The sequence below is a fragment of the Salmo salar genome, chromosome 01, assembly GCF_965601325.2.
Source record: "Salmo salar chromosome 01, fSalSal1, whole genome shotgun sequence".
NCBI classification, from domain to species: domain Eukaryota; kingdom Metazoa; phylum Chordata; class Actinopteri; order Salmoniformes; family Salmonidae; genus Salmo; species Salmo salar.
The window spans coordinates 134783225-134810500 of NC_138291.1; the positions used below are offsets into that span (position 1 = coordinate 134783225).

The following is a 27276-nucleotide window of genomic DNA, read 5'->3' on the forward strand; positions in this document are numbered from 1 at the left end:
AAATCTAGAGTTGCTACCCAAACCGGCTGATCGTTCGCTCTATTGGTTCGGTTGCTAGACACAAGCCAGTCGTTCAGTCTTTTTGTTCTGTTCCATTGCCATACTAGCTGGCAACGTTGTTATCCCTTGCTTGCTAGCTAGCCAACTATGGCTAACTTAGTCACATCAAAAACTGCAGGCAGAATTGCAAAGTAACTTCATTTGAAATTGTTTAAGCTGTTTTCTAGAGACATTTATTTGGATACATCCATAACAATGAGCTAAAGAGGCGCGATTTCACCTGGCATAGATAATGTGCTCTCTCGTCAGGACACTGTTGTTCAGAGAAGCTAGCCAACAACACAGCTAACACAATCACTTAAAACTGAAGCTGGAAAGACCGCAAACTAGCTGCAATTTGATTCTTGTACCTTTTTTTCAATTAACATTTCTTTGTATATATCCATAAAAATGATGCCAGCTGATTCATGACTCCGAATGGTTGGGAAACGCTGCCTGCCTGTCTGTCTGTCTCGTCCCGACTCCCAACACGTTCATTACTATGGGACCGCTGGAGATCAAATTTGAATATTGATACAATGCTGTATATGTCGAAGAGACAGACAGCAATATTTATACAAATCTCTGCTGTTGAAAACTAAATGTTAGTCTAAAAGGTATAGTGAGATAATGTCTAGATGCTTTTTATAGTGGAGATCAAGTTTATAAATTGCTTGTCTGTGCTAATGAGAGGGTGGATTGCGCAGAGTAACTAGGTATTTTAACGTCATAGATTAGCCAGTGGTAACTTGCGGAAAAGACACCGGCTGGAATTCAGTTTTAAACCCACCCGTTGAATAAAATATGACATATTCCTGACCTATGCCATCTATCTGCAGAAACAATGAAATGACTAATACAACAGAAAAAAAGTTGGTAAATTTTTGTCAAAAAAAATATATACATTTCATCTGTACAGTTGTTTACCTACACATTTATTGTGAGTAAAACAGAGTGGAAATTTCTCTACCAAAAAAAATCTATTATTAAAATATCAGGACTCAGGTGAGAGGATGACTGGCTTTTCTGTGATTAATAAGTGTTTACTGTTTTTGGATGTTTTTGTGGGAAACCAACCTATTTTCTTGTTTTAACGTTGGACAGATATGGGAAAACGTCCCAAGAAAAGCAGCGGTGGGCTTCCGTTTCTGTTTGAATGTGAGGAGAGAAACACAAACTCTATTGTGAGTGACTGTGTGTGTGTGTGTGTGTGTGTGTGTGTGTGTGTGTGTGTGTGAGAGAGAGAGAGGGGGACCGTGTGCTGCGTGTGTGTTGCGTGTGCGCGAGACCGAGAGAAGTGGAGCGCTTAGAAAAACAACTTGTGTTTGTTTTTGTGGGCCTTGTTTTTGGCTGAGGCAGAAGCTCAGCTTTCTTGTGTGCCCTGGCCAGCCTCCCACTGAACCTCAGACAGAGTAGGGTCTGTCCCTATTGGTCCTGGTCAAAAGTAGTACACTATATTGGGTATAGGGTAGCATTTGGGATGCACTCCTCCAGACCCACCAGGGAGATGACTGGCTCCTTAGTGGCAGAGACCGACATCTTGGCTGGACCACTTTCCGTGGAACGTGAGAACATTACTCGGACCTTGATAATGTTACTCGGAACCCTGTCTGGAACAATCTGAATCACAACCTGTAACATGTAGCTAGCTGTTTCCAAGGACTCATGGAGACTCCTGCTAAAGTTTCTTAGTTAGGATCATGTGATTGTGTCATTGTAGAGACTCGCTTGCCAAGGTTACTTTTAGGTTGTGATTATGCCAAATAAGAGTGAACGGGGAAGGCGTTGAGACTACAGTCACAGACCCATATGTGTTTAGGTACATACAGTAGCAGACCTAGATTGAAATAGTATTTGATTTCATTCAAATGCCTCCACTCACCGTCGGGTGTGTATGTGTGTGCGCGTCACCATCTCTCCACTCACCATCGCCCCTTCATCAGGTACTGGTAGATGAGTCCGTCTCTCAGGATCTCCTTGTGAAAGAGTTGGTAGGACAGCAACACCAGCATGGTGGTTACAGCCTCAAACAGGATACTGTACGTGATGTCCCTGTAACACACACAGAGAGAGAGAGAGAGAGAGAGAGAGAGAGAGAGAGAGGGAGACAGACAAACACACACTGTGTTAAATAGACATAAAATATTTTTGGGGGGGTTGAAAATACGTATTTTCAACATCTTGTGCTCAAGCCTGTAAGTTGACAGGAAACACACATGGAACATAGTATTCTGAATGAAACTGGTGTGTACTGAGGAGGACATAAGCTGCTCTCTCATCTCATGAATTGGCCCACATACAGTGACTAACAGATTGAGTATCTCTGTGTAATATGATTAATATGTCTAGTGACACTCGTCATGACAGAGAGATGGTCTTTGAGCATCAGTGTCACCACCAGTCTTTCCTCACTCGCTCTCTTTTTCTGTCCCTCCTATTCTCGCTTTCTTGATCCCTGTCTCTCACACTCTGAACCCCCCCATTGTTCCTCTCCTTCCTGTCCCCCCACACTCTTCCAGTTCCGCCTCGCTTCCATTCCGCAGCCAGTGATATCACGCCACAGATGCCTTTCACTTTCAGGGTTCTATTTTTACCACTGTACTCAGAGTGGGGGGCTATTCAACTGACACAACCAACACCATTGTGCCCCCCCCCCCCCCCCACACACACACACAGGTAGTGTGAGGAATTGATCTAGTGTTCCTCTTGGCATTAATCACACCAACTGGCACACACAGATTATACAGTCTGTACTGTATATAAAACATCTATGCCCTTCAGATGTTTATTTTCCTTTTCAGTTTAACACAAGCTACCATGGAAAACACCTCCAAATGGTGCGTGCCTGTCCTAGCTACTGTACTAGGTGACTGTTCTAGTTAGGCCTACATTTTTTTATTGGATAAACGGTGAGAACAAGTGATGGATCCTAAACAAAAGGAGTTCAATCAATCAATCATATATTGATTGCTGCAGTCCATCACTGGTCAACTCTCAAAATATTTGTCTAAACATTCTTAAATGTTTTTAAAATGGGATACATTCTTGAATTCTACCGAAAGTCAGGCTTTCTGTCCCTCTCCTCGGAGCACGTAGATAGGAAATGGGCCGACGGCAACAAAGCGAAAAGAAGAAAAAAAAACAAGGACGTTGTGAAGCTTCAAAACAATGAAGAATGGAATGAAACGCTGAACAGAGACAGAGAGATGTGTTTGTTTCAAACCCCTGTCAATCATTTCTTTCAAACCTCAACCAACCTTTGCCTTGGAATGGCTCTCATGTAAACAAGAGTAATAACATCGGTCAGTCCTCCTTTTGTCTTTGATAGAGTTACTACAAGGAGATTTGAATAAGACACTTACATAGCAAAGTGTGTATGAGTGTGTTCCACTCTTAGAGTAAGGTTACCGTCATGCACTCCTCAATCACTATCCTCGTCATCATCACGATTCATAGGTTCTAGGCAAGACGGACACATGGAGGAGGAACGGAAGACAAGGAAACCCTGAGAATATTCCATGGGACATGGAGATTGCCATGCCGATGCTTTTATATTGAGTGTGAGGGAGGGAGGCAGTCTTGGCCTGGAGCATGGCCATACTCACGACACACACAAAGGAGGAGACTCATGCTTTCAGCACGGGCACTTTTACAGACCTTCAGAAGTGAATGGCATGGCTAAACAATAGGTGTAGCCAGGCCTAAATAAAAAGTCATAGAAATGTCGACCATGAAAACTAAAGGCAAAAGAAATAGACATAGAAATGAGTGTACTGCTGACTGTTTGATGAACTTACACACAAAGACTCATACAGCCGCAGGCATAAACATGCGTGTGCGCACACACACTGCTGAGTGTTGGAAAAGCACAAAAGCGAAGACAGAGGCGTAGCGGAGAAATGCCTTTGAAATGTACACCAGCGCCGGCAGCAATGCCGGGCCAGATCTGGGCCGACTCACCACGACCAGCCCGGCGCCACAGAACCCAACAAAGCCCCTGAGCCGGAGCGAAATGCCGAATCAGCACAGCAAAGACGTAAGGCTCAGGTCAAAAGTAGTGTACTATATAAGGAATAGGGTGCTATTTGGAATGCAGCTGAAGACACACACTGACCATCCGCTCTCCCTGCTCTCTCCCCAGGGCATTGGCTACATGTCCCACCCCTAAACAGCTATCCAAGGGGCTCCTCTCCCCTTACCGCCTGCCTCTCCCTTTGACCCTCCCTACCCAACCCTCAGTGTCTCTCAACCGCCTCACTGTGTGTGGGTGTGTGAGTGAGAGAGGGAGTGTGTCCACCCCACCAGATGGACCATGAGACAGCACTGCAATGGGAGCACAGAGATCCAGTGACCCTCTGCCTCTGAACCTCTGCCAGAGACCTCTATTCTATCCGAGACAGAAAGAAAAAGATAGAAAAGTCGGCTGGCACACAAAGAGAGAGAGAGAGAGGGGCTGGCAAACAGAGTCAGAGATGCAAGATGAGTAGGTGAATAGAAAGACAAAAACAAAAGACGGTGTCCTTGGTGTGACACCAGAGGACCTTGTGTATTCACAGTGGAGCTCAATGAGATGGGGCAGAACACAGGATCATATTACCTTGGTCTACCCCCATCTGCCCCTGTCCGGGGTCCAAAGCCACCACTGATACTTCAACAGACAGTGCCATTAGGACCAGATTATGGTGTCAGGTTTTATATGAAAAAGGGGAGGTATAAAATGCTACGAGTCTAACTGATGATATAGTAGGTGCAGAGAAGCTGTAGTGTGTAGAGCTGGCCTTTCACTTGTCACTGTCCAGGTACTCATTAAAGCACGTGGAGGTCGTCACAGGGGGTCCAGACTCACCACACCTCACTCTGCTCCCCTCCCTCTATGCCATTCCCTCTAACCACCTTACCCCATTACCCCAGGAGAGGTATACTCACAGCAGGGGAACCTCCACCACCAGGTGTACGAGGTTACACATCAGCTCTTCCAGCAGTACCTCGCTCCCTGTGTCTGGAGAGAGCGAGAGAGAGACTGGGGTTAAGCCAATTACCTAGCCTGTTTCTGCTTTCACCCCAGTTTCAATTAGATCAGCAGTAGCTAACAAAAAATCACTCCCTTACCACAGTAAAAAGACCACTGTGTCCATTTGGGTTCAATGGGAAGCTGTGGTGAGTGCAACCCAAGCTGACAGGCAAACAGAAACACATAAGAAGAACACAAGGCACAGTGGGAAGGCTCCATAGGACGCATGACCTTGATACTGATTAAATATACACAAAGTTTATTAGGTACACCCATCTAGTACTGTGTCGGACTCCCCTTTGCCTCCAGAGCAGCCTGAATTCTTCAGGACATGGATTCTACAAGTCAGAAACGTTCCACAGGGATGTTGGCCACACCACAAGGTGGGATTGGTCCATGGACTCAAGCCGTGAATGCCATATCCTGACTCTGCCATCAGCATGATGCAACAGGAAGCGGGATTCGCCGCGTTCAATCTCCTGTGAATAAAAGACTATTCCCTGTCTACACATTTACAGTATCAATCTGTGAACACCAACAGAGAAACAACATAAATTACAAGAATAAAAACAACTGCTCTGCTCTGTCTCAGTTGGTTTCTGCAACTCCTAGCAATACGCCATTGAAATTCCTCTCTCTCCTCTCTCTTCCATCCCTCTCTCCATTTTCTTCCACCCTTTCCCACTCTCCCTCCCTCCCCTTCCCCTCCAGGGAGAGAGAAGGATTGAAAGAGAGACAGTGGAGGGTGAAGACAGCCTGTTGGCACCATCTCCTCCTCCGTCTCCAACAACTTCCAATTAAGCATTTCCAGTCCTCCTCTCTAGCTCTCTCTTCGTCCTACTAACATCCCCCTCTTTTCTATTCTCACTAACGTCCCTCCCTCCCTTCCTCCCTCTTCCCTCTCTTTTCTTCCCATTAATGTCCCCCTCTCTTCCCTTCCCCAGCTTTTCCCACCAACGTCAGTCCAACCCTTGGGAGCCAAGGGCTTAAATGGGAACCCAATCTAGACTACAGAGCCGATATTAACTCTGATGAAAGGATGTGATTCCGTTTTTCCACGTCCCCCCCATATCTCCCTCCCCCTCTCTCTGGAAGGGTGACCTACCCAGCAGCCACTGAAGACAATACCAGATGAGGAAATGGAGTGACTGAACTGGCAAAGGGATGAATGAAGGAACCGCAGTTCACATAGGCTTAAGTGTGTGGCAGCTTCAGAGTGTGTGATTAAGACATCAGTCTCTACATTAGGGTTTCCTTTAGCTGGCTATCGGACGATAAGAAAAATGAAAAGCCAATAAATAAAACTGCTGCCGGCCAAAATGACTGGGAGAAAAAAAGTGTAATTGCAAAATAATGCTTTTTATTAATTGATGGAAATACTAGTGGAGGCAAATACATTTGACCGTCATGCTTATCGTCTACAGGTTAAACTGTTTTCATGGCCACGATTAAAAATAGCTAGGCCTACTATTTTTTTTTGTCAACTGGTAACCTAATTGAAGCATGCCTCCATTCATCATTCAAGTGCAGGCAAAAGGCTATCAGTGTGTCACCAGCACTTCACAATGTGAGCTGGAGGCAGTATGCATTTTGAAAACATAGGCCTGCTTAATTGTTTGAAACCTGAATGCTTTACTTCATATTATGAGGCATGTCATACCTTGCTTCAAAGTAGCCTATAAGCAAATCCGACCATGGAAAAGTGGAGGCAATTATTTTATAAAAACTTCATAGGCGGTGTGTTAATTTCAAGTTCGGGGAAGCAAAACATTTATCCTACCATTTCTACCGATCTGCGGTGCCAGTTATGATTTTCATATGCACATTTGTGGAACAGTTTAATTTCAATAATAACATTTTTGTTTGTCAAAATCTTTGTCACATGGTAAATCATAAAAATCTGAATTAAAATGGTAAAAATCTAAAAGTTTAAATTCAACTAAAGTGAGAGCACCAGCCTCTGCCATATGGACACATTGATACACCGCGATCCATTGGCGGCTAAAGAAATGAGCTCTTTGAACTCAGTCTATAGGCTAATGCAGCAGTAGGCCTAGAACTTCCATTGTCAACTAAAACAAAATACATAAAGCCGACAAATAAAAACAGCAGAAAATATGATACATTTAGGTTCTTTCAATTGCATTCATCTCTCCACTCAGCGTGTCTACCTCCCTTTCTATACGTCTTGAACTACACTTTTTATCAATTCCGTATTACATACATTTACTACTGGTGACATATGGAATTTAAAAAAATAAACAATCAAAGGGCAAACAATTCACACAATTAAACAATGAATGCGCAAGAATTGGCGGGAGACAGCTGAGTCCTTCTGGAGAGGGACTTGCCTATATCTTCGTCACACACCCATACCCTTCTTCTTGTCTCAACATTTTAAATTATACTCAAGACACATTATCTTCATACATATTTTAGATGCTTTTCACTGACAGCCACAACTCAGTATTCAGCCATGTCTTTTGCCACTTGCTCTGCCCAATTTGCGGGCCTCCCAAATAGGCATAGGACTACAAGCTTGTGGTTTGAAACAATCAACAGCAACAACAAAAAAACAACAGAAAATAAAATATAGATCCTCGATTCCGCTGTCGCTAAATTACGCTTTCTGGTGAAGTATTTGAATGATTTGATTTATTTCTGTAGAGACAGGGATAATTACATAACTTTGGCAAATTTATGAAAGACTTTTCATATCAACTTTCTTTCATCCAGATGCCAAAAGCACAATCCTAGTCATATTAGCAACCCATCCTTGTAGATGCATCTTTAGATTCCCCCTCTTTCTAAGTTTCGAATGGAGATTTTGATACGTATGGAACCGCTCCCATCAGGTGCGCTGTTTAGAATAGAGTTTTGGCAAATGTTTGAAAATGACGTTTTATTGGCTGCTTCATTACATGTTCTGTTAAGATGAATTACCATAATCCTGTCATTCTGAGCACTGTGGTTGGACACCAAAATGGGTTACGCACCCAATGCATATGGGTCTGGTAAATTTCTCAAATGACCGGTAAATTAAAATATTCCAGGTCATGTTGTACAGCACCACATTTTCCTAACGGAAATCCTGGTGTGTGTACTCTGTGCAAAAGTTGTTTTCTTTTTCATAGGTCAAAGTAAAACAAACAATGTAATTTCCCAATAATTCACTATACAAACTAGGATGTTTACCCTTTTCTGTCCTTGGTTTTACTGAAAAGCAAAACATTTCCCACTATACAGGATGATTTCCTTACCATCACATCAGACTAAATTCACTCAGATGGTTAGCTAGGATGTGAGATCAGCGTAAATTATTTCTTGCTCATAGGCATTGAGTAAAACAAATACCGTCTCTCCCCCCATAATTTACTCTTACTGGCAAAGGGATAAATTAAACAAAAAGCCAGCCATAATAACCGCAGATCACTGTGTGGCACCTTCAGACCAAAGGGGGCTGGTGGCAACTTAAATTGTGGAGGACCAGCTGGAACGGAATAATTGGAATGGTATCGAACACAAACATATGGTTTCCATGTGTTTGATACCATTCCATTCACTCCATTCCAGCCATTATTATGAGCCGTCCTCCCTTCAGCAGCCTCCTGTGCTCCAGACTGTATGTTTAAGACATCGTCAGTCTCTGTATGTGTTCTGTGAAATTCACCATTTACCTCAGAGTAACTCACATCATTTCCTAATCTTTTACTTGATCAAGATGTTTACTCTTTTCCTCACTGGTTTTACTATAAAGAGAAACATTTCCCAATTCCCACACTAACTGCTCTCTTCCACTCTCCCGTCTGCAATGACACACTGTCCTGGCTGTGCTTCAGTATTGAAAAGGGGGATGGATGCGGAGGTGGAGGGACGTGTGTGTGTGCGTGTGTACGTGTGCATGCGTGGAGGGATGGATAAAGGAATACAGGTCTGAAGCGAGGGATAAAGGAATTTCTCTCACTCACCACAGGAGCCTGGCACCCTCTCCTGGTAGGAGAACTGTAAGTGCAGCTCCTCCTCTGTCATCTCCCTGATAAAGACTTTGAGAAGGCAGCGAATCATGAACAAGGTATTGTGGGCCTGCCAGATGAACAGCTGACTGGAAAGGGGGGAAAAAGAAGATGAAGATTATTACCTGGTTGAGATTTGTATTATTCCTTTATCAAGACAAGACAAATCTAGGCATCGTAATTAACACAAATACTAAACATGAAAATCAGGCACTTTCATTCCATTGTGTCAAATATGCTCATTGTTAACGAAAACTGATTTGGTTGTTTATCGCATTAAGTCCCTAGTACCACTATCTATAGACTGGAGGGAGGGGTTGAGGGGAACTGCAGACATAGTAAACAACCCTGTTATAAAAACTGGTGGCTGGGTGGCCTTGTCAAGGCTACAGACAGCGGACATCCTGTGACATAGAGATGTCCTGTGGCCCCTTGGCTTGTCCTCAGACTGACTGGCCCCTTCAGGGAGACAGCAGTTATGACTCGTGACACATCCGCTATAGAGACACGCAGTAGCCTTGACTAATTGTCTATTCTCACACTCAGACAGTTACCACAGCCAGGAAGGATGGATGAGCCTCTGCTCTGATCTCTGGTGTTCACCAGGTCATATAAGAACACCAACAAAGCCAACACTCACAAAAACAAGTCACAGCAGGTGACAACAGTTGTGACAACAGTCGTGACTTGCGACACATCCGCTATAGAGACGTAGCAGCAGCCTTGACTACCACTGAGGAAAAGAGCAGCCTCTCACAGTGACAGTCACAATAGCCATGACAGTCAGGAAGGAAGGATGAGCCTCTGATTTCTGGTCACACACATGTACCACCGGTTCATTTAAGTCCACCAATCAACACTAACATAAAAACACACATACAAGCCAATATTACGACCAAAGGCATGTCCCAACAGTTCATGTAAGCACACTAACCAGCACACTAACCAACACTTATAATCAAGCCAATACATGACCAAAGCAACTACATTACTTTTAAATAAGCACACCAACACTCGCATAAATACACATTCAAGCCAATATTATGACCAAAGTAATACAGGTAACTGCCAAAAAAAAATAAAGAAAACAAGTACATTGAAAGCAGATGCTTCTACAGAGTTGGGGTTCCTGAGTTAATTAAGCAATTAACATCCCATCATGGTCATGTATAAAAATGCCCAGTTGCCCATTATTTTGGCTACCATGGCTAGAAGAACAGATCTCAGTGACTTTGGAAGATGGGTCTCAAAGGAGCATATGTGGATAAAAGTTTGTGTGTGCAGGGTTCAACACTAACTTGTTCTACCAGTGCTACCAACTTTTTCAGTTGGTGAAACCAGCACATGATTTGGTAGACTCGTTTTTAAAAATAATTGATAATGACCTGGCCCGAGTCCCATAATGCGCCTGCATTCCATACAGAAGCAGGCTAATTATGACAAGCCATCTTTAAATTAGTATGCCCTTGTGTTCTAACATTGATTTGGATAGATTTACTGTAACAGCAAAGAAAATAGACTTAAAATATAGTGAAAATGTATTTACTGCAGATTTCACAGCGACATGTGTTCTTTTCTCCTAAATCTAGAGGGCATAATCCACCATTTTTTTCAGGTTTTCATTCTCAAAAATCACACTTTTTAAATCGAAAAACAAAACTGGACGTTCTAAATCCACATCAGGGGAGCATTTTTTAAATCTGGGGGGAAAAGAACTTAGTTACCCTTTAATTCAGGTGCACACCAGCCAGACAGTTGTGTTTGGTTAGCGGTGTTTCTATAGCACACATGGAGTTTTCAAAACGAATTGCCACTGGATTAATGCAAATAATTATTATTCTGACAGGTAGAAATACGCTACTTTGTAGTTACATTGCTTACCCATTCTTGCCTTAGCATTTACTGGTAGATATCATAACTTGGAACATCTTTCCTACCACCTTTCTACACCTACCGCTGTCAGTCTTCGTTAAACTGCTCCAAGCAGCTGTTTGAGTGCTGCTCGCTCTCTCTGCCGGATAGATTACCTACAGGCTATATGTGTGCAGCACACGTGATAAATAATCAACATAATGAACTAACACCTTTTTTAATCAATTACGGTAGCCTAGATTCAAAATAGCATTATTACAATATTTTTTATCACTGGCCGCAGCGGGCCACTGACAGGGATGATTGACTAGGGTTTCTAAAACCTCCCCGGGCCAGCGGGCAACCCTGTAGGCTATGTGGAGTCCTGACAGACACAGACAGGGGCATTCCCATGCTGTTGTTGGCTCTTCAGAAAGTTGGTTTACTTTTGGGCAATTTCACAATACTGTTTGAATAAATTAATATAATACAAAAATAAGCTAATTGTGAACCAAAAACTAACGTGACCAGGTACATTTTTCCACTGGCACCCTTGTGACCAATTTAAAAAAGTGTGTCGCACTGCCAAGTCAAATTACATCAAATGAAACTGTTTTGGTCGCAGTATCGAACCTGTGTGTGTGTGTGTGTCTCTGTCACCTAATCTCAACCCAATTGAACACTTAAGGGAAATTCTGGAGCAGTGACTTAAACAGCTTTTTCCACCACCAAAACACCAAATGACGGAAATTCTTGTGGAAGAATGGTGTCACCTCCCTCCAGTAGAGTTCCAGGTGAATCTATGCCAGGAAGTATTGAAGTTGTTCTGACAGTTTGTGGTGGCCCAACGCCCTATTAAGACACGTTATGGTGGTGTTTCCTTTATTTTGGGAGTTACTACTAGCTTCCATTGTAACTGTGGCAAGGTTGTATGTGAATCCTTGTGAGGACACCCACCATTTTACGAGTGGCATGACCTGCACAGTTCTATGAGAACCAGCGTAGCCTTGCAGTTCACACAAACATCAATATCTTCACATTTTGTCATTTTTTATGTTTTAATGTTTTTCTCCCACAGAGTTTTCCCATGCAGACACCTTTCCACCACCGCACACATCTGGTCCACCAGATCTAGTTGGTAAACTTAGAGCCGCCCCTATTCCACTAATTACTATGAAGTTTTAGTTGATGTCTCTTACTTACTGGAAGTCTGACAGCTGGTGTCTGAGAACCGCTGGTGTGTCTCTTGCCTTACTAGAGGTCTGACAGCTGCTCCTCTTCTCTAACAAGTGACCATAAGCGGGATCTCTCACGGGTATCATTAAACCGCATGGCCACTTCCAATCCAAACCAGATTGAAGAGAGGAATAGGGAGGGATAACTGACTCACTCACTCCACCCTCAGGTTTATGAATGAAACACTTATCAGATCATCTGGATTTCAACTTGGATGAGTTGGATCTTCCATCCAGAGTGCGGTTGGGTTTGTCACCAACACAGCCCAAACTATACCTTTTGGTGGATTCCCATGGGAAATGTAAAAAGTCATTGGTTCTGCTACAGCATTACCACTAAATCATGAGTACAGAACAACATATGAATTATTGTACTATCCATGTCATAGGCCCAAACTCTAAGCCTACATGACCATTTCATCCCAGTCATTGATTTAAACATAAGCATACAACACATTGCCTAGGTCTATTTATTATTCAACTACTCAATTTAGATCACTGATTCCCATCCCATCACTTGTTCTTGGAACAGCACTTGTTACTTGGTTTTACACATAGTACTCACTCTTGGCATTCTGTGGATATTTTCAACTCTTTGGTTCTTCCCAGGAATATTCTCACTAGGGCTCCAAAATTCCCTGTTCTGGGATTGTTCTTAACTGTAGGAGGGACAGACCAGAGGAGAGAGGAAGACACAGTACACTGTATTTAAAAGAACTGCTTGGTGATTCTGACACTCATTACATCAATAATCTATACTGAACAGAAATATAAACGCAACATGTAAAGTGTTGGTCCTGTTTCATGAGCTGAAATTAAAGATCCCAGAAATGTTCCATATGCACAAAAAGCTTAATTCTCTCAAATATGTTTGTATTTCTGTTAGTAAGCATTTCTCCTTTGCCATGATAATCCATCCACCTGACAGTTGTAGCATATCAAGAAGCGAATTAAACAGCATGATCATTACTCAGATGCACCTTGTACTGGGAGACAATAAAAGGCCACTCAAATATGCTGTTTTGTCACACAACACAATACCACAGATGTCTTAGGTTTTGAGGGAGTGTGCAATTGGCATGCTGACTGCAGGAATGTCCACCAGAGCAGTTGCCAGAGAATTTAATGTTAATTTCTCTACCATAAGCCACCTCCAACCGGCCTCAAAATGCAAACCACGTGTAAGGTGTCGTGTGAGCGAGCGGTTTGCTAATGTCAACGTTGTGAACAGAGTGCCCCATGGTGGCGGTGGGGTTATGGTATGGGCAGGCATAAGCTACAGACAACGAACACAATTGCATTTTATCGATGGCAATTTGAATGCACAGAGATACCGTGACAAGATCCTGAGGCCCATTGTTGTGCCATTCATCCGCCGCCATCACCTCATGTTTCAGCATGATAATGCACGTAAACGGTAAGCCGAAAATGTCCCGGTTCTTCCATGGCATAGATACTCACCAGACATCTCACCCATTGAGCATGTATGGGATGCTCTGGATTGACATGTACGACAGCATGTTCCAGTTCCCGCTAACATCCAGCAACTTTGCTCAGCCATTGAAAAGGAGTGGGACAACATTACACAGGCCACAATCAACAGCCTGATCAACTCTTGGCAAAGGAGATGTGTTGCGCTGCTTGAGGCAAATGGTGGTCACACTAGATACGACATATGTATATCTGTATTCCCAGTCATGTGAAATCCATAGATTATGGCCTAATGAATTTATTTCAATTGACTGATTTCCTTATATGAACTGTAACTCAGTAAAATCAAGTTTATATTTTTGTTCAGTATGCATGCATATATGTACAATACCTGTCAAAGTCTGGACACCTACTCATACAAGTGTTTTTCTTTATTTTTTATGTAATTTTTATTTTCTACATTGTAGAATAATGTGAAGACATCAAAACTATGAAATAACACATATGGAATTATGTAGTAACCAAAAATGATGACAGCTTTACACACTCTTGGCATTCTCTCAACCAGCTTCACCTGGTATGCTTTTCCAGCAGTCCTGAAAAAAGTATTAAACAAACACACATCTGGTTTGCGCTTAGTGGGACTATCATTTGTTTTTTAACAGGACAATGACCCAACACACCTCCAGGCTGTGTAAGGGCTATTTGACCAAGAAGGGGTGTGATGGAGTGCTGCATCAGATGACGTGGCCTCCACAATTACCCGACCTCAACCTAAATGAGATGGATTGGGATGAGTTGGACCGCAGAGTGAAGGAAAAGCAGCCAACAAGTGCTCAGGATATGTGGGAACTCCTTCAAGACTGTTGGGAAAGCATTCCAGGTGAAGCTGGTTGAGAGAATGCCAAGAATGTGCAAAGCTGTCATCAAGGCAAATGTTGGCTACTTTGAAGAATGTAAAATAATTCAGATTTTTTTTGGTTATTACATGATTTCATAGTTTTGATGTCTTCACTATTAACCTACAATGTAGAAAATAGTAAAAATAAAGAAAAACCATGGAATGAGTAGGTGTGTCCAAACTTTTGACTGGTACTGTACATACAGTGCATTTGTGAAGTATTAAGACTGACTTTTTCCACATTGTTATTCTAAAAATGGATCAAACTGTTTTTTTTTGTCCCTCAATCTACACACAATACCCCATAGTGACAAAGCAAAAACAGCGCTCCAGAGTTCCTCTGTGCCGATGGGAGAACCTTCCAGATTAGATGGACAACCATCTCCGCAGCACTCCACGAATTAGGCCTTTACAGCTTTATTCTAAAATTGATTAAATAAAACAAATCCTCAGCAATCAACACACAATACCCCATAACAACAAAGCGACAACAGGTTTTTTAGAAATTCTTGAAAAAGTATTAAAAATAAAAAGAGAAATACCTTATTCACATAAGTATTCAGAACCTTTGCTATGAGACTCGAAATTGAGCTCATCCTGTTTCCATTGATCATCCTTGAGATGTTTCTACAACTTGATTGGAGTCCACCTGTGGTAAATTCAATTGATTGGACATGATTTGGAAAGGCACACAACTGTCTGCATAAGGTCCCACAGTTGACAATGCATGTCAGAGCAAAAATCAAGCCATGAGGTTGAAGGAATTGTCCGTAGAGCTCAGAGACAGGATTGTGTCGAGGCGCAGATCTGGAGAAGGGTAGAAAAAAATGTCTGCAGCATTGAAGGTCCCCAAGAACACATTGGAAACAAGATTCTCTGGTCTGATGAAACCAAGATTGAACTCTTTGGCCTGAATGCCAAGCGTCACATCTGGAGGAAACATGGCACCATCCCTACGATTAAGATTTCTGGTGGCAGCATCATGCTATGGGGATGGTTTTCAGCGGCAGGGACTGGGAGACTAGTCAGGATCGAGGGAAAGATGAACGGAGAAAAGTACAGAGAGATCCTTGACTAAAACCTGCTCCAGAGCGCCTAGGACCTCACACTGGGGCAAAGGTTCACCTTCCAACAGGACAACGACCCTAAGCACACAGCCAAGACAACGCAGGAGTGGCTTCGGGACAAGTCTCTGAATGTCCTTGAGTGGCACAGCCAGAGCCTGGACTTGAACCCGATTGAACATCTCTGTAGAGACCTGAAAACGCTCCCCATCCAACCTGACAGAGCTTGAGAGGATCTGCAGAGAAGAATGGGAGAAACTCCCCAAATACAGGTGTGCCAAACTTGTAGAGTCATGCCCAAGAAGACTCAAGGCTGTAATCAGTTATTATTATTTTTTACATTTGCAAAGATTGCTAAAAACCTTTTTTTGCTTTGTCATTATGGAGTGTTGTGTGTAGATTGATGAGTGGAAAAAAACGATTTAATTAATTTTAGAATAAGGCTGTAACGTAACAAAATGTGGAAAAAGTCAAGGGGTCTGAATTAGAGGTCGACCGATTAATCGGAATGGCCGATTAATTAAGGCCGATTTCAAGTTTTCATAACAACCGGTAATCAGCATTTTTGGACACCGATTATGGCCGATTACATTGCACTCCACAAGGAGACTGCGTGGCAGGCTGACTACCTGTTATGCGAGTGCAGCAAGGAGCCACGGTAAGGTGCTAGCTAGCATTAAACTTATCTTAAAAAAAACTATCAATCTTAACATAATCACTAGTTAAACTTGTAATATCATCAACCATGTGTAGTTATCTAGCTTGTTCTGTGTTGCATATAATCGATGCGGTGCCTATTAATTTGTCATTGAATCACAGCCTACTTCGCCAAACAGGTAATTTAACAAGCGCATTCGCAAAAAAAGCACTGTCGTTGCACCAATGTGTACCTAACCATAAACATCAATGCTTTTCTTTAAAACCAATACACAAGTATATATTTTTAAACCTGCATATTTAGTTAATATTGCCTGCTAACATGAATTTCTTTTAACTAGGGAAATTGTGTCACTTTTCTTGCGTTCTTTGCAAGCAGAGTCAGGGTATATGCAGCAGTTTGGGCCGCCTGGCTCGTTGCGAACTGTGTGAAGTCCATTTATTCCTAACAAAGACCGTAATTAATTTACCAGAATTTTACATAATTATGACATAACATTGAAGGTTGTGCAATGTAACAGCAATATTTAGACTTATGGATGCCACCCGTTAGATAAAATACGGAACGGTTCCGTATTTCACTGAAAGAATAAACGTTTTGTTTTCAAAATGATAGTTTCCGGATTTGACCATATTAATGACCTAAGGCTCGTATTTCTGTGTGTTATTATAATTAAGTCTATGAATTGATAGAGCAGTCTGACTGAGCAGTGGTAGGCAGCAGCAGGCTCGTAAGCATTCATTCAAACAGCACTTTACTGCATTTGCCAGCAGCTCTTCGCTGTGCTTCAAGCATTGCACTGTTTATGACTTCAAGCCTATCAACTCCCGAGATTAGCCTGGCAATACTAAAGTACCTATTAGAACATCCAATAGTCAAAGGTATATGAAATACAAATGGTATAGAGAGAAATAGTCCTATAATAACTACAACCTAAAACTTCTTACCTGGGAATATTGAAGACTCAAGTTAAAAGGAACCACCAACTTTCATATGTAAAGAACTTAAACATTAGCTTTTTTACATGGCACATATTGCACTTTTACTTTCTTCTCCAACACTGTTTTTGCATTATTTAAACCAAATTGAACATGTTTCATTATTTATTTGAGACTAAATTGATTTTATTGATGTATTATATTAAGTTAAAATAAGTGTTCATTCAGTATTGTTGTAATTCTCATTATTACAAATATATATATAAAAAATTGGCCGATTAATCGGTATCGGCTTTTTTTGATCCCCCAATAATCAGTATCGGTGTTAAAAAATAATAATCGGCCAACCTCTAGTCTGAATACTTTCCGTGTGTGTGTGTGTGTGTGTGTGTGTGTGTGTGTGTGTGTGTGTGTGTGTGTGGTATGTATGCATGTATGCATGTATGCATGTATAGAAATAAATAGGCAGGCATAACACTCAAACCAACAAACATAAGACGTACTCAGGATCTTGGCCAGGGGAATTACAGCCTCTTCCAACAGCTTGGAGTTACCACTGTAGAGGAGAGAGAATGAGAGTGAAAGAGCGAGAGAGAGAGACAGAGCGAGAAAATGTTGGTCAATTCAATACCACAGCACTGTGGAACGGTGGACAGTCTACTGTGCCCTCTACTGTCAAGTTAGCATAGTCACAACACACTCATTCATAGAAACAGAATTAGAGTACAATTATATTCGTCTCAAAACTCTCATTGGCTAACTCCGGTTTCCCAGCACTACCACTTGAAAACACCCACTCCTCTTACGTGCCTCACTAATGTAAATAAGCTTGTACTGTACAATCAGAAAACACCTACCATTTCAGCAAGCTGTTACTGTAACTTAAGGTCAACTACATTTACTGTCGCATCTGATCATCAAGTCTGTTAGAACATTACTCCAAGTCAGCTGATGTGTATAAACCGGAACCTAAAAGCTGATTGGCTTGGAAGACAAACTTCAAGTTCTTAGCTAATGTAGACAGCCTGGTGTAACATGGGCCTTCGCTGCATCCTGCACCTTAGCTAATGTTTGCAGCCCGGGATGCATCTCAAATGGCACCTTATCCCCAATGTTTTGCACTACTTTTGACCAGGGCCCATAGGGTTCAATTTCTTTTTTATATTTAGCTCGACATTAAATTACTTCACCAATCATTGCGGCTAGAGCAGCTTGCTATGGAGCGGGCAAGCTATTTACATGCATTGGACAGACAAGTGTAGTGTGTGAGATGCGACTGAAAATTTGCGAGAAAGCGAGAGAGGGTGAAGGAGACGACTTGGCTTAAAGCGCTGGGCAGAGCTTGACATTAACTTTTTTTGCCACTTGTCCTTCGGATAAGTAGGACAGATTTTTTACATGTCCGAAAGCTGAAGTCACTTCTCTCCCCCCTCCCAAAAAAGGTCCAACACCATCGGACAGAAAGGTGACTAGAATGAGTGAACAAATACTTTTCTTTGCCTGCCCATAGACAATGTTATCAGCCCCTAGCAGCCATCCCAAATGATTTTTTTTTAAATGTTTAACACAAATACTGCTAGCGCAAGCTTGCATGCTACGGGAGGGACGAGACGAAACATGACATTGACTAAATATATTTAGTGGAGCCAAATCTTTTCTAACAGCCTATTCCACTCTGGTGGAGTCTTGGCAGGAAAGAGATGTGTAGTAGCCTAGGTATATCTGGATATCTGTGCATGCTGAAGCGCACAGATGGAGCAAGTGACACACAGTCAGAGCCAGAATCATGGGCCGCAGACCTGTGCTGTCCTCAGAACTGGATAAACGGAGTCGCATTTTTTCCTTTATGCGTTGTAGGTAGGTTGCACATTGCTAGTATAATATGGAGATGGGGCTTGGCCAACTACGCATCATTTCTTTCATGAGCTTTGCTTAGCTGTAGCCTAAGATCTTTTGACTACTCATTCGATTTTTCCAAAGTTGTAATGTTTACTCAATTACACTTCTTGTGGCCTATAACATTTGTCATTCACAATAGATCTGTGATTGAGAATAGCATAGACTCCGATTTCCATAATTTTTCCCATTTAAAAGCTGCAACTTTAAGGACATTAAACTGAAAAAGTGGCTTGATTGGCAGAGTAATATTTATATAAAATGGATAGAAACTAACACTTGGGCTTCTATAACAAGACATTTCTCGTTGCTTTGGTGAGACTCTTAGGTCTGTCTACACTGTTCTCTTGATGTGTAAATATAACATAATTTATTGAAATAGGCTATATCAAATAGGAATATAGTCAATTTACTCAATGTCAACCATGCACTACCCTGCTGTGCACTGCTTGATGCAATTCTGATCTGACATTTAATCCTAGTAAAAATTCCCTCTCTTAGGTCAGTTAAAATCACCACTTTATTTAAATTTAATGTGAAATGTCAGAATAATAGTAGAGAGAATGATTTATTTCAGCTTTTATTTCTTTCATCACATTCCCAGTGGGTCAGAAGTTTACATACACTCAATTAGCATTTGGTAGCATTGCCTTTAAATAGTTTAACTTGGGTGAAACGTTTTGGGTAGCCTTCCACAAGCTTCCCACAATAAGTTGGGAGAATTTTGGCCCATTCCTCCTGACAGAGCTGGTGTAACAGTCAGGTTTGTAGTAGAGGTCGACCGATTAATTGGAATGGCCGATTAATTAGGGCATTTTTGGACACCGATTGTGGCCGAATTTGTTATTTTTTTTTACCTTTATTTAACTAGGCAAGTCAGTTAAAGAACACATTCTTATTTTCAATGACGGCCTAGGAACGGTGCCTTGTTCAGGGGCAGAATTTCTGTGTGTTATTATGTTATAATTAAGTCTATGATTTGATATTTGATAGAGCAGTCTGACTGAGCGGTGGTAGGCAGCAGCAGGCTCGTAAGCATTCATTCAAACAGCACTTTTGTGCGTTTGCCAGCAGCTCTTCGCTGTGATTCAAGCATTGAGCTGTTTATGACTTCAAGCCTATCAAATTCCGAGATTAGGCTGGTGTAACTGATGTGAAATGGCTAGCTAGTTAGCGGGGTGCTCGCTAATAGCGTTCCAATCGGTGACGGCACTCGCTCTGAGACCTTGAAGTAGTTGTTCCCCTTGCTCTGCAAGGGCCGCGGCATTTGTGGAGCAATGGATAACGATGCTTTGAGGGTGGCTGTTTTCAATGTGTTCCTGGTTCGAACCCAGGTAGGGGCGAGGAGAGGGACAGAAGCTATACTGTTACACTGGCGGTACTAAAGTGCCTATAAGAACATCCAATAGTCAAAGGTATATGAAATACAAATGGTATAGAGAGAAATAGTCCTATAATTCCTATAATAACTACAACCTAAAACTTCTTACCTGGGAATATTGAAGACTCATGTTAAAAGGAACCACCAGCTTTCATATGTTCTCATGTTCTGAGCAAGGAATTTAAACGTTAGCTTTTTTACAGGGCACATATTGCACTTTTACTTTCTTCTCCAACACTTTGTTTTTGCATTATTTAATTAAACCAAATTGAACATGTTTCATTATTTATTTGAGGATAAATTCATTTTATTGATGTATTATATTAAGTTAAAATAAAACTGTTCATTCAGTATTGTTGTAATTGTCATCATTACAAATAAATAAATAAGAATCGGCCGATAAATCGGTATCGGCTTTTTTGTCCTCCAATAATCGATATCGGCGTTGAAAAATCATAATCGGTCGACCTCTAGTTTGTAGGCCTCCTTCCTCGCACACGATTTTTCAGTTCTGCCCACAAATATTCTATAGGGTTGAGGTCAGGGCTTTGTGATGGTCACTCCAATACCTTGACTGTCCTTAAGCCATTTTGCAACAGTTTCGGAAGTATGCTTCGGGTCATTGTCCAATTGGAAGACCCATTTGCGACCAAGCTTTATCCTCTTACATCTAGACGTTCCGCTAGCAGAACACCTGCTCCAATATCCAATGATAGGCGTGGCGCGAATGACAAATTCCTCAAAAATCCAAAAACTTCAATTTTTCAAACATATGACTATTTTACACCATTTTAAAGACAAGACTCTCCTTTATCTAACCACATTGTCCGATTTCAAAAAGGCTTTACAACGAAAGCAAAACATTAGATTATGTCAGCAGAGTACCCAGCCAGAAATAATCAGACACCCATTTTTCAAGCTAGCATATAATGTCACAAAAAACAAAACCACAGCTAAATGCAGCACTAACCTTTGATGATCTTCATCAGATGACAATCCTAGGACATTATGTTATACAATACATGCATGTTTTGTTCAATCAAGTTCATATTTATATAAAAAAACAGCTTTTTACATTCCCACCGAACACTTCCGGTGAATTTACTAAATTACTCACGATAAACGTTCACAAAAAACATAATTATTTTAAGAATTATAGATACAGAACTCCTTTATGCAATCGAGGTGTCCGATTTTAAAATAGCTTTTCGGTGAAAGCACATTTTGCAATATTCTGAGTAGATAGCTCGCCATCACAGGCTAGCTATTTTGACACCCACCAAGTTTGACCCTCACCAAACTCAAATTTACTATAAGAAAAATTGGATTACCTTTCCTGTTCTTCGTCAGAATGCACTCCCAGGACTTCTACTTCAATAACAAATGTTGGTTTGGTTCCAAATAATCCATAGTTATATCCAAATAGCGGCGTTTTGTTCGTGCGTTCAAGACACTATCCAAGGGTGACGAAGGGTTACACGCCCGACGCGTTTCGTGACAAAACATTTCTAATATTCCATTACCGTACTTCGAAGCATGTCAACCGCTGTTTAAAATCAATTTTTATGCTATTTTTCTCGTGAAAAAGCGATAATATTCCGACCGGGAGTCGTTGTTTTCGTTCAAAGACGAAAGAATAAAAACATGGTGTCGCCTCGTGCACGCGCCTCCAGTCTCTGTTCTCTGATCGACCACTATCTAAATGCGCTAGTGTTTTTCAGCCAGGGCCTGCAAAGCCACCATTCAGCTTTTTGCCGCCTTCTGAGAGCCTATGGGAGCCGTAGGAAGTGTCACGTTACAGCAGAGATCCCCTGTTTTGGATAGAGATGATCAAGAAGGCCAAGAAATGGTCAGACAGGGTACTTCCTGTACAGAATCTTCTCAGGTTTTGGCCTGCCAAATGAGTTCTGTTATACTCACAGACACCATTCAAACAGTTTTAGAAACTTTGGAGTGTTTTCTTTCCAAAGCTAATAATTATATGCATATTCTAGTTTCTGGGCAGGAGTAATAATCAGATTAAATCGGGTACGTTTCTTATCCGGCCGTGAAAATACTGCCCCCTATCCATAACTTCCTGACTGATGTCTTGAGATGTTGCTTCAATATATCCACATCATTTTCACATCTCATGATGTCATCCATTTTGTGAAGTGCACCAGTCCGTCCTGCAGCAAAGCACCCCCACAACATGATGCTGCCACCCCCGTGCTTCACGGTTGGGATGGTGTTCCTCAGCTTGCAAGCGTCCCCCTTTTTCCTCCAAACATAACGATGGTCATTATGGCCAAACAGTTCTATTTTTGTTTCATCAGACCAGAGGACATTTCTCCAAAAAGTATGATCTTTGTCCCCATGTGCAGATGCAAACCGTAGTCTGGCTTTTTTAATGGCGGTTTTGGAGCAGTGGCTTCTTCCTTGCCGAGCGGCCTTTCAGGTTATGTCGATATGGGACTCGTTTTACTGTGGATATAGATACTTCTGTACCGGTTTCCTCCAGCATCTTCACAAGGTGCTTTGCTGTTGTTCTGGGATTCATTTGCACTTTTCGCACCAAAGTACGTTCATCTCTAGGAGACAGAACGCGTCTCCTTCCTGAGCGGTACGACGGCTGCGTGGTCCCATGATGTTTATACTTGCATACTATTGTCTGTACAGATGAATGTGGTACCTTCAGGCGTTTAGAAATTGCTCCCAAGGATGAATCAGACTTGTTGGAGGTCTACAATTTTCTTTCTGAGGTATTGGCTGATTTCTTTTGATTTTCCCATGATGACAAGCAAAGAGGCACTGAGTTTGAAGGTAGGCCTTGAAATACATCCACAGGTACACCTCCAATTGACTCAAATTATGTCAATTAGCCTATCAGAAGCTTCTAAAGCCATTACATCATTTTTTCCCCCCCAAGTTGTTAAAGGCACAGTCAACTTAGTGTATGTAAACTTCTGACCCACTGGAAATGTGATACAGATTATTTCACTTATAATTCACTGTATGTAAACAATTGTTGGAAAAATTAATTGTGTCATTCATAAAGTAGATGTCCTAACCGACTTGCCCAAACTATAGTTTGTTAACAAGAAATTAGTGGAGTGGTTGAAAAACGAGTTTTAATGACTCCAACCTAAGCGTATGTAAACTTCCGACTTCACCTGTACATGTCTTGTCTTAATATCGAGAATTGCTGGGCATCTTGTTATGACATGCATTATCTGAATTAGGTCCACAGAATTATACCGATGGAGGAGCAGCTTCTTTCTATAAAGGAATTTTGGATGTATTAACTACAAAAAGGTAATACGTGTTTTTATTTTAATTCTGTTGCCGCTCTTCACACACACAAGCTAGCTAGCTCTGGTCCAACGTTAACCCATCTCTCATAAGTTCAAAGTCATTAAACGTGAAATATGATAAGCATACTAGTAAACTAGTATTGAAAAAGTTTAATACATTTTTCTCTAATTAAAAATCTCTCCTTAATTACTGAATCAGGCTTGTAACATCAGTAAGCTACAGTAGACTATGCTTTGGAGGGGGAGACAGGCAAAAAGTTCTCAGCTGGAAGGCAGGCAGACACTGGTATATGTTTCTGAGTGACAGAGTAAGGGCTTTGAATAGGCGCTTGTTGCGTTTTGTGGGACTGGAAAACAATGCCCGGAATCTAAAAAAACACTATTAACCGGTTCCCATGCTATTAAAATAAAGGTTCTGTTCCGGAAGAGTATAGATCACTTTCGTTCCCAGTTCTGATTCTGTTCCTCGAGAAATTCCTTTCTTTTCCGGTTTCCGGTTCTCTGGAGTTTAAAAACACAGTGTGTGTGCATGCGAGTGTATGTTATTGACAGGAAATTACGTAATTGGTGAGTGCAAAGTGAAGCCACGGTAAACATTACAAAACTGGTGTTTGATCTACTTAGAAGAAGCACTATATGGAAATCGCTCCGCCATTTCCTGGTTGCTAAAATTAGAATTGTTTTGCCTAATTTCAGTTTTTAATAATTATTTTTGATTTTACCTTTATTTAACTAGGCAAGTCAGTTAAGAACAAATTCTTATTTACAATGACGAGCTACCCCAGCCAAACCCGGATGATGCTGGGCCAATTGTGCGCCGCCATATGGGACTCCTAATCACGGCCGGTTGTGATACAGCCTGGAATCGAACCAGGGTCTGTAGTGACGCATCTAGCACTGAGATGCAGTGCCTTAGACCGCAGCGCCATTCGGGAGCCGTTGTGTGATAAAACAAGCAAGTACAGTATAAAGAATCATCGTACCATCCAAAGTGCTGTGAATGTTCTTTTCCATAACCCAAAATGGTGTTTTCAGCTGGTGTATAAAAACGAAAGTAAACGACGCAAAAAATAAACTTAAGAGCTGGACGCATAGAAAAGGCACACACAGAACAGATCTACCGCTGCTCAGACTTGCTTTAAATGAGAATGACAGATCTATAACACACATTTCTATGTGAATGTGGTTGGGTCGCCCAAAAAGTTACATATAGCAACTTTAAACATTTTCCCGCTTTGGGGGAAATGTGTAATTCTGTGTGACAGCAACACCTGTATTTCAACAATTCAATTTCTATGTGATTAAACATTAAAAACAAACAAGCTAAAAAAAAGAATACATGAGAGGGGTACTTGCCTACTGTATTAGCCTGGTCCCAGATTTGTTTGTGTTGACTTCCCAACTGCTATGGTTGTTGTCTGCTACTTTATCATGGGCTTGCGTCCCAAATGGCACCCTATTTCCTACCTAGTGCACCATGTTCTCAGTTCTCACGTTACGGGAAAAGTGGTCGAGCCAAGACGTCTGGCACTGAGGAGAGAGCCAGCATAGTTTCCCTGGTGGGGATGCTGGTCTGGCCCCAACTCATCAGGTGGCGGGGTCAAGAAAAGCACATCGTGATTCTGTCTGTGGTGTAAGGATACGGGACATATTCTTACCTGCTAGTGGGGCTGATGAATGTGAAGGAGATTAGCTGGTTCCAAAAGGGGTCATTATCTGAGATGGACTCTGTGCCGATCAGGGTCCGGAGGCTCTGGTTCTCTGACAGGTCACTGACCTGGCTGGTGTTGGCTCCCATCTCCTGGGATGTGGATCTAGGGAGAGGCTCTCTCTCACTGCCTCATCTCCCACTACCACATCAGGTATTGTACTGGTGAACAGAAGGAAACATACTTATGTTCAATTAATCAATAGAACCACTGTACTCAGGTTATCAAGATTAAAAGCTTAACTAAAATGTTTGTTACGGTTCATGAAATAGGATGTAAACGGAGGCCTCATTCTAGCCAAATTCGAAATGAATGGGGTCCTAGTTCAGCTGTTAATAGATCATCTTCTTTACCTGAGACCTAGGCCTATTTCTGATCTAAACTCAGCAAAAAAATGAACGTCCTCTCACTGTCAACTGCTTTAATTTTCAGAAAACTTAACATGTATAAATATTTGTATGAACATAGCAAGATTCAACAACTGAGACATAAACTGAACAAGTTCCACAGACATGTGCCTAACAGAAATGAAAAAATGTGTCCCTGAACAAAGGGGGGAGTCAAAATCAAAAGTAACAGTCAGTATCTGGTGTGGCCACCAGCTGCATTAAGTACTGCAGTGCATCTCCTCCTCATGGACTCCACCAGATTTGCCAGCTCTTGCTGTGAGATGTTACCCCACTCTTCCAGCAAGGCACCTGCAAATTCCCGGACATTTCTGGGGGGGAATGGCCTAGCCCTCACCCTCCAATCCAACAAGTCCCAGACGTGCTCAATGGGATTGAGATCCGGGCTCTTCACTGGCCATGGCAGAACACTGACATTCCTGTCTTGCAGGAAATTACACACAGAACGAGCAGAATGGCTGGTGCCAATGTCATGCTGGAGGGTCATGTCAGGATGAGCCTGCAGGAAGGGTACCACATGAGGGAGGAGGATGTCTTCCCTGTAACACGCAGCGTTGCGACCAAGCATTAACTTCCTGAATGATGTCTTGAGATGTTTCTTCATTATATCCACACAATTTTCCTGCCTCATGATGCCATCCATTTTTATGAAGTGCACCAGTCCGTCCTGCAGCAAAGCACCCCCACAACATGATGCTGCCACCCCCGTGCTTCACGGTTGGGATGGTGTTCCTCAGCTTGCAAGCGTCCCCCTTTTCCCTCCAAACATAACGATGGTCATTTTGTCCTAACAGTTCTATTTTTGTTTCATCAGACCAGAGGACATTTCTCCAAAAAGTACAATCTTTGTCCCCATGTGCAGATGCAAACCGTAGTCTGGCTTTTTTTATGGCGGTTTTGGAGCAGTGGCTTCTTCCTTGCTGAGCGGCCTTTCAGGTTATGTCGATATGGGACTCGTTTTACTGTGGATATAGATACTTTTGTACCGGTTTCCTCCAGCATCTTCACAAGGTGCTTTGCTGTTGTTCTGGGATTCATTTGCACTTTTCACACCAAGGTACGTTCATCTCTAGGAGACAGAACGCGTCTCCTTCCTGAGAGGTACGACGGCTGCGTGGTCCCATGGTGTTTATACTTGCATACTATTGTCTGTACAGATGAATGTGGTACCTTCAGGCGTTTAGAAATTGCTCCCAAGGATGAATCAGACTTGTGGAGGTCTACAATTTTCTTTCTGAGGTCTTGGCTGATTTCTTTTGATTTTCCCATGATGTCAAGCAAAGAGGCACTGAGTTTGATGGTAGGCCTTGAAATACATCCACAGGTACACCTCCAATTGACTCAAATGATGTCAATTAGCCTATCAGAACCTTCTAAAGCCATTACATTTTTTTTTTACATTTTCCAAGTTGCTAAAGGCACAGTCAACTTAGTGTATGTAAACTTCTG

The 27276-nt window shown here is 41.9% G+C and overlaps 1 protein-coding gene across 2 annotated transcripts in view; it reads right to left on the reverse strand.

Annotated features, from left to right (window-relative positions):
- Positions 1 to 27276, reverse strand: part of LOC106561256 (dymeclin) — a 167273-nt gene that overhangs the window by 127429 nt on the left and 12568 nt on the right. The window contains exons 2-7 of one of the 2 annotated variants that reach the window (XM_014125013.3): positions 25370 to 25581; positions 17645 to 17697; positions 12715 to 12808; positions 9019 to 9152; positions 4966 to 5038; positions 1966 to 2091 (exon numbers count right to left, since the gene is read on the reverse strand). In XM_014125013.3, the coding sequence (XP_013980488.2) occupies positions 1966 to 2091; positions 4966 to 5038; positions 9019 to 9152; positions 12715 to 12808; positions 17645 to 17697; positions 25370 to 25509 (620 nt within the window). In that variant the 5' untranslated portion in view covers positions 25510 to 25581. Of the gene's footprint in view, positions 1 to 1965; positions 2092 to 4965; positions 5039 to 9018; positions 9153 to 12714; positions 12809 to 17644; positions 17698 to 25369; positions 25582 to 27276 lie in introns of those variants that run through there. The other variant, XM_082978818.1, reaches the window with a different exon arrangement.